This window comes from Macadamia integrifolia, chromosome 6 (genome assembly GCF_013358625.1).
Source record: "Macadamia integrifolia cultivar HAES 741 chromosome 6, SCU_Mint_v3, whole genome shotgun sequence".
In the NCBI taxonomy this organism is placed as follows: Eukaryota; Viridiplantae; Streptophyta; class Magnoliopsida; order Proteales; family Proteaceae; genus Macadamia; species Macadamia integrifolia.
The window spans coordinates 22791439-22800240 of record NC_056562.1 but is presented as its reverse complement, the minus strand read 5'-3'; the positions used below and the strand labels follow the sequence as shown (position 1 = coordinate 22800240).

General features: G+C 37.6%; 1 protein-coding gene across 1 annotated transcript; it reads right to left on the bottom strand.

Annotated features, from left to right (window-relative positions):
* Positions 1-875: 875 nt before the first annotated feature.
* On the bottom strand, positions 876-2808 carry LOC122081468 (nucleoside diphosphate kinase B). The gene is made up of 4 exons (XM_042648613.1): positions 2616-2808; positions 2239-2287; positions 1911-2142; positions 876-1198 (listed from the first exon to the last, which is right to left on the bottom strand). Exons 1-4 carry the CDS (start codon positions 2664-2666, stop codon positions 1084-1086), a joined length of 447 nt encoding a protein of 148 aa, XP_042504547.1. The 5' UTR covers positions 2667-2808; the 3' UTR covers positions 876-1083.
* Positions 2809-8802: the final 5994 nt, after the last annotated feature.

The window sequence follows — 8802 nt, the reverse complement described above, 5'->3', positions numbered from 1 at the left end:
AAATAAGGACATTTCTTTGATCAGATGGGTCTTTTTTCTTCTGATGTTGCAGAGCTCCCAATTGAGTATACACTCCCAGTGTTGCTAGGTCGCCCCACCTTAGCATAGGCTATATAGGACTAGGAACTCCATTAGATCTGGCTTCTAGAATACCCAGATCCTTAACTTCGTGGATGAATTTCCAGAGGCAAGCTCAAGATGATAAAATATGAGAACCCAGATTTGAACCTTTGATCTTTATTTACCAGATGAGATCATCAAGAACCATGCCATCCCCTATGCCCCTCCCATTGGTTGAGTTGCTAGCTCCAAAAAAACTGGTGACATATCTAACCTTCACTAGTATGCCCAGATCTGTGTTTAATTCTCTCCCCCTTCACCTTTGCACTCCACAGATCAACAGCAAAGCTCCTATGGCAAGCCTTAGAGCCCAATTGAGCCGATGGTTCATCCTCCCACCCATGCCTTACCCCTCTCAGGTCCTTAGCTTCCACCTTCCAGGTGATCATTGCAAGAGCCTTGCCAGTTTTTGTGGGACTTGGAAGGGGGTGGGGAGGAAAAGAAACCTAACTGACATTACCACTCAAGCGGTCAAGCCTCTAAATGGATGTCTGAGAATTTTCCCACCTCTGCAATCCAAACACATTCACTTTCCCATATTTTTTTAAAAAGACTAAACTTACACCCTTTATTTCCACCCCACCAAAACCTTCCGCAAACAAACGGAGCTAAAAAAAGGGGGGAGGGGGAGGGGGAATTAAAATGAAAATTTCACCCACGCCGGTTGCAACCAATTAAATTCTGCCTCCCCTTAAACCTGGAATCCTAGTAGGTTTACCTAATCCATTATAAATTTCTCCAAAAACAAACAACACTGGACAAAGTACTCAAAATCATATAATAATCAAAACCAGAATAACCATGTCTTCTGTTGTCTCGCCATGCAGAAAAGACAATAGCTCTTCAAAATACACAGATATCTCAATGAAGCTTAAATACCCAACAATTACGAGAAACCAACATAAATTACCAGAATTCGGATTACTAAGCAGCTATTTGGAACCTGCTAAACTAGAATAAGCTTTACTCGTAGATCCAGGGGTGAAGGCTGCTCTGCCAGTTTACAGGGCCATCAGGGAACCACAATGCAATCTCTTTTCTTGCACTCTCAACAGCATCACTACCGTGGATGACATTCCTGCAAATATATTACAAAAATCAATTCCAATAAGACCTTCGAAATTCCCCACAAAATCAACCTTGAAGAATTGGTACTACAAGTGCCAATAACGATTCACAATATAAACTAAAGGGTAGGAGCAGGGGATTCTTAGACTTGAAAATGAAGTAGGTTGCAAGAAGTTTAAATTTGGAGAAAGTAAAGATTTATACTTTTCTACATATAGCCATTCAATCACTTCAATGGCTGTTTGGATCAGTTATTTCATTGGCTATGAAACAGATGAATGCAGAGAAACAATTCAAATCGATGAACCCAACGAACACGGTTGGATCCCTACACCAGTCACCAATGTTTGAGAAACTCTTGAAAAAAAAGGCACTAGGCCAGTGACACCAATGGAAGCTAAACTCAAAGCCAACTGAAATCAACTATTTAATCATTAGACCCATTTTCAGTTCTATACCATAAGACTTTAGCTCAACAGGATGATTTATGGGTTATGTTCCATTTAAGATTGAATTGTCAATTTAATGAACAGGCTTAAAATCTCAAGCCCAAGTGTGACATAAAATGATTTGGCACAATAGACAATTCAGATGTAAAGACTTGAACCTGCAACCACTACGTCGCAATGGAACAACCTTACCATTGCTCCGAGGTCCGCCCTCTGATGGGCAATGCAGATGTTATGTGTACACTAATAACCAGTGACAGTTTAGTGAATTACCTGCCAATTTCAACAGCAAAATCACCACGTATGGTGCCAGGGGCAGACTCTGAGGGGTTAGTGGCTCCAATAATCTTGCGACCAGTGACGACCACATTCTTACCCTCCCAGATCATCGCAACCACGGGACCAGAAATAATGTATTCAACAAGTCCATTGAAGAATGGCTTGGCGGAGAGATCCGCATAGTGCCTCTCGGCAAAAGGGCGGTCCACGGTGATCAGCTTCAAACCTAATTTAAAAAATCAAAACAACCAGTTGAGTATAAACCAGAGACAACTGAATGGACACCAGAAACAGTGCACAACCCAAACAAAAAACACGCTACCTTTCAAAGTGAAACCCTTCTTCTCAAACCTGGAGATAATCTCACCAACCTGAACATAAAAAATCAAATCTTTCAGATACCATTCAACTTCCCCGATCCTACCCAGTATCAGATGCAAATTAAACTAGCATTCACCAATGGTAATTGGAGCCTAAAAAAATCCAAAATAATAAGCAAGAGACTGAAATCGAGCTTAAAACATGTTTTAGTCTGTTTCAGATCGAAACCAACAAGTTTATCATGAAAAAAAGAAAAATCAAAAGTTCGGAGTAGTGGAAAGATTAATCAGATCTGTCAAATTTACAAATAAACAGTTGAAGAAACTACAGAAATCAATAAGACTTCAGGAACTAAATCAGAAAAAGAAGAACACGAACCAGGCCTCTTTGGACCCCATCGGGCTTGATCATGATGAAGGTCTGCTCCATTTTAGCTTCAGCTTCGATTTCGATCTCGAGATCTGGGTTACTAGCTTCAGGTCTGGAAGAGAAAGTGTGGAGAGGAGCGAGAAAAGGGGTAACGCAGGGGAGCTTTTATAGCTGAAAGAAACCAAAAACCCTAAAGCCTATGGCACTGCCTAAAGAATATCTGTTTGATATTATTCCGCATCCTTTGAATATTTCCGTTCTTTTCACGGATGTTTGGTTGCGGACACGAAGTTATTCCGGGATAATCCTTACTAGTTATCCACTGATTGGCTTTTAGTCCCACTTTGAATGGTTGCATGTAAAGGGAAGGGATTTTAAAAGAAAGAAAAATGAAAAGTTTTATAATCATGATTGCATAATCTAATAAAAATTCCAACCATATTTTCATAATGACATAGCTTTTCATAATGCCAGAGTAAAGAATCTCACAAATGACAGGGTGGAAAATGGATTCGTTTAGTAAGGGTTCATATATATTTTTTTTTTCAGAGGAGAGACGAGTATTAATGTGAACCCCACAACTCAATATGTGAAAGGGTGGAAAAGAATTATTGAAATATAAATTAAAAATATAGGGCTAAGTTGTGTCCCATTCTTAAGATCATTATCACTCCTATGGTTCAATAGGATTTTAACGAATTGATCACCAAGATTAAACAAACCCTAGGAACTTTTAGTAGTTGTTGCACTCACCTATTGGGCCACATCGGAACACTCTTAGGTTATGCTCAATTAATCAAGAAATGGAACAAGGTTGGATATTAAATTTATGGGAAAAAATGCTACCGCTTGCATTCCCTAATCAATAAAATTAGGGAAGTGGGTAGCATTCTCTTTCCTTAATTTTATTGATTCAAAAAATTGGAGTCTTGTTTGGTTTGTGTCTCTAGCTATTCGATGTTTAGGTACTAATTTTATAGGGAAATTTTTCTTGTGGAGGAGTGTGGTTCCTATTAGTGCGTGAGAACCAATGAAATCGTACGAGAAAGCATCCATAGAAGAGTCATGTTCCCTTTCATGGGGGCTATGCCTGTCACCCCATTTGTCTAAGGAATGTGGCTCAGGTTTTTGCTCGACTTGATCCACACATGGAATCCACCACGTGGTTTTTTCTTGTGTGGATCAGGATTGTACGAGAATGATTCTCTAATCCGCTTTCGTGTCTAAGCACAAGGATATATTTCTCCATAAAAAACATTTTCCCTAATTCCATTGATGAGTCTGCTATATACTTAGACCCTATGTTACCATGAATATAATTGCTTCTTGAAGGCAAGTTATTTCTAGGGTCAAGAAAAAGTTGAGTAGATCGGAGATCCCTCTTTTTGTCACAAGCTTTATTTCTAGGGTCAAGAAAAAGTTGAGTAGATAGGAGATCCCTCTTTTGTCACAAGCTAGGCGTGGTTTTGATTATAGATGTACTTAATTCTATTCCACCTTTCATGTCATGTTTCCCATTACCTAATAAAGTGTGTAGTGTTTTGAGCTCTATTAGTTATCCTTTTTGGAGGGGTTTGGAGCTGAGACATCGTGAATGGACCCCGATTGCATGGAGTGTCACATGTAAGGGTTTGGTGGTTTGATGATATTGTTTTCCAATCCTATGGCTTTATGGGCTCAAATTCTTAAAGCTAGATATTTTTGAAATAATGATTTACTAAACCCAGTCGTGTTGAGAAAGAGTAGCTCAATAATTCATAATAGCATTGTTAAAATTTTAACTACATTAAAGCACGTGATGTGTTGGCATGTGAGAAATTGAGCTAATATCTCCATTATTTGAAGGGATCCTTAGGTTTCATAAAGATGTGACTTGATAAGATAGATTCGTCAATCTCATATTTTTTTGAGTATCGAGGATTAATAAGAAATCATTAAAAATAGGGTAATTTATAGTGCCAACCCCTGAAGAATACCACAATTATAAGACCACCCTCTTTGTTTCACCAAAGTAGACTTAGTCCTCCTATCCTAAGTCACCATTAAGGAATATACCATATATATTGATGTCAGTAATTATATTTTATTTTAAATACCAAAATACCTTTATTAAATATGAAGTACCTAAAATACCCTTGTAATAATTTCTATTTCTTTTACCCGGAGACGGAACTCGTCATCTTGCTCACGCTGGATTCCATTTAATACTCCGCAAAGTGTCGACACACCATTGGATTCGATTTGCTCTTCGGTAAGTGAATCGATTGGGAACCCTACCAAAATGGCAATCAAAGCTTTGATATCAATTTCTTTGGCGATTGATGTCGGGTATCTTACGCCGGCGATTCTTAGAAGGCACTAGATTGTCATTGATCTGCATCTGGCTGATCTCATCCATCATCTTCTCATCAAAATGAAATTGTTTGCAGGCTGCGAGGCGGAAAATGACTTGCACCATTCACCCACAAGACACAGGCAGGAGGCCCTACTAAGCAAGGTCATAGCTGCTTCTCCCCGAGTCGTAGCCGAGCTCCCTGTCCTTTTTCTCCTCTTCTTCTGCTTCCTGTGACCCTCTTCTTCTCCCCAGTAGCCTTCGCCGGTCTGTAGCCGCAAAGATGTTCTGCTACCCAAACTTTGCAATCAGCATCATAACTTTTCTATGCCTTTCATAAATATGAAAAATCTTCAAGTTTAATCACAGAATCATTGCTCCAGTGTATCTTTGACAAATCTTTTGTGGAATTGGCTCCCAATACATCAGGGATAGGCCCTTCTAAGGCTCTATCCAATGATTCAACTAAATTTGATTCTCATAACCTAATCTGCAAATTCTCTTATATAACTCATAGCTAGCTCTCTAAGACCTTCTGAAATCATTTCCTTCAGACCACTAGAACCAACCACCCCAGAACCCAGCACATTAAGTAAGACCTCAGTTGAACCAGATGTCCAGAAAACTACAATATCACAACTTTTGTTGTGACGTGCGGTTTGGTAACAAAGAAATTGCCGCCAACATCGATCGGCTACTCTACTTCTCATCATCGTCGTGAACTCCTCTATATTTCCCTGTACCTCCTCATCTAGGGTGAAGCTGTGAATCTTCGAATATATTTTTTTTTAAGGTATTAATGACTGACCATGAATTTCATTCTGTAGATGTGCCTCAATCGGATGAAACTCATCTAAACCCTTGGTCAGAGGTATGGAGAGAAGGAGAGAAGGACATAAGGAGAATGAATTACTAAAGAGGGGTATTTTTGGGATGATGAGAATGGGTAATTTATCAGTGGTTTACTCATAAGGGCAAGAATGTCATTTCATAATATTCCTTAATAGTGACTAATGATAGGGGGTTTGAATCTAATTTGGTGAAATAGAGGGAGTGATCTTATAATTGTGGCATTTTCCAGGGTGGTACTGTAATTACCCTTAAAAACATTTAATTTTAAGAATTTTCTATTTTCCAAGTAAAACCATTAAATCATTATTTGATTTGGAAACTTCATTGTTTGAAACATCAAACCAATCAACAAGTCGTTGCAATCATGGTGAAAAATTTGAGTTTGGTAGCCTCATCCTACCAAATTATTTCAGTCCGTTATGGCTGAAGCTTTAGAGCTTTTTCTTAGGATTCTGAAGTGTCACTTGATACTATTAAAATTTAGGGTCCGTTTGATAACGTTTCTGCCGTTTTTGTTTCAAGAAACGGAAGAAACATAAATTTTCGTTTCTAGAAACAGAAACGGAATTGAAGGTGTTTGATAAGTCATGTTTTTAGAAGTTGATGGTAATCAGTGAAAAAATTGCCACAAGTCGTTTCCAGAAACGGCGAAACAAGTTCGCCTGGGTCGTTTCTTGAACCATAAATAAGTAAAAATTTCTTTTTCTATTTCTAAAAATAAGTGAAACGAAACAGTTTTATCAAACGCTTTTTGCTCCGTTTCTGCTGTTCCTGGAAACAGAAACGCGTTTCTTGAAATGTTATCAAACGGGTGTGTTACTAGTGGTTACTCTTTTGGGTTTTTCATGGTTACCAAGGATTATTGACTGTGGATTACCCTGTTATCATCTGTGATAAAAAGTATGGTTGTCATCAGTCCTATTTTTAAATGCTAGATTACATGATACCTTAATGAATCATGATTTTGCAGGGAGCACATAAGATGTAGAGAGGAATGCGACAAGGACTATAAGCAGCCCAAAGGCAAAGATGGGATGAGGTAGAAATCTTGATCAATTGTAAGAAGATGGTGGACTGGCTTACACAAGATGGGAAGCAAGGATGGTTGTGGGATTTGTTTACACCGTTGTCTGACGGTGTAATTAACTATTCTAATTAAGTACCAATAGGGTTGGTAGCCTAGTGGAAGAAAGCCCTTGCCCCATCACCGTTCGAATCAGCTGGTTGTGGGGTTGAGTCGGTATGCTCCACTACCGCTTGTTGGTTCTACGGAAGCGTTACTTGCCTTACAAATTGTTAAATTAAAGTGCTATCTAAATAATAATAATAATAATAAATTCAAGCATGAAGAAAATGATACGGGCATATTTTTTTAGCTTTCTTTCGTTTTTTTGGAACCATTCCCCAAGTCCCATGACAACCCAATAAAGATCTGGGCTATATGATATTTCCAACGACACACTATGACAAAAGTTTGTTATCAAGACTTTGACACCAAGGTATTCACTTCTTGAATTTCATTTGACATGATCTCTCTATAAGGGTATGTAGGCAGTTTGGCTTCATGTTTGGTCTATCCATTTGTTCATATATCCATTGATTCATCATGGAACATAAAATTTTCATGAAAGTAATCATCGTGAAATATAAAATTCTTATCATTATCTTCAGTTTCCATGAAAATAATCATCATATAACATAAATTTTTTATCAATGTTTCCCATATATTTTTTGGTTAGAAGGTATTTGAGCATCCAATTATTTATCTCTTACCCATCTAATGGCTAGGACGACTTGAACACACTTCAACACCCATCAATACCTAAGATGCATGCCCAAATCACCTAAAAGATTGGCGTTAGAGAGAATCTTTTTCCTATGAAGCGATGTGAATTCGGACTTTTTTGACGAAGGGAACTTGCAAGTTTCTTTTCATTTCTGGTAGCACTAGCCATTATTTTGAAACATATATAACAAGACCACATCAATGCATGCATGTACTCCAAAAGCAGGTCAGGCGTAATTGCAATCCAGACAAATGCAAGTCATATATGATTTCCATAGGTCTGACTCAAATCTATGCTGATCCTAAAAGAAAATAGATCTACATCTGTTCAAAAAGGAATATTGATCTAAATATTAACTTAATCTGGGTCAGTTCTGGATACTCATGTTTGGTTCCAAATGTTTTTTCTTTTTGAAAAGATAGCTTTTATAAATACTACATGCAATCAAACATATTACTGTTGATGTTTCCTCATCAGCATTTGCCAAACTGAACATAGATAGTTTTTAAACTAAACCAAATTCAACAACCAAACCCTTGAATCAATTCTAAAAGCACCCTAACTAAGTTTCTAAATGGATAATCAATGATCTGGATTATTATCTTTTGTTAATTCAGACCATTATTTGGAGAATCAGATTTTGGATACTAATTTGCTCTTATAATAATTCAAGATTATCGATAACTCTTTAATCATTTATACTTAATATGTTCAAAATATTCTATATTTATCTGTCTCCATATGAAACAAACAATTATTCATTTACTTGGTGTAATTTTTCATTTTTGTATATTAAAAACTTATCATCTAATTCGAATTTTGATATCTAAATATTCGGCAAATTTGAATTCCGAAACATAAAGTATTGTAAGTTATCAGATCAGATTTCTAAGGTGGATATACTAATTGGATTCAAATACTAGAACTAGTATACCTTCTCTGAATTTGCTCTATCTAGGTCCCTAATGCCAACCCAAACCAGAGATTTTGCACTGCAGTTTTTGCAAGCCTCTCTAAACTGATGAAGAACCACAAAAATGTGCCTATTCTGGTTTAGAAAATGTCATGTAGTGACAATATGCCGTACGGTTTTGCACCAAAAACACCACTGTTTGACAATCTAATTCCATCACTAATTGCTAATGCACACCATCTAAGTCACTTTCCTCCCATCTCTGAGTGCCCCGAGTTTTGTGACCTATCATCACTGCACACCCCCCCCCCC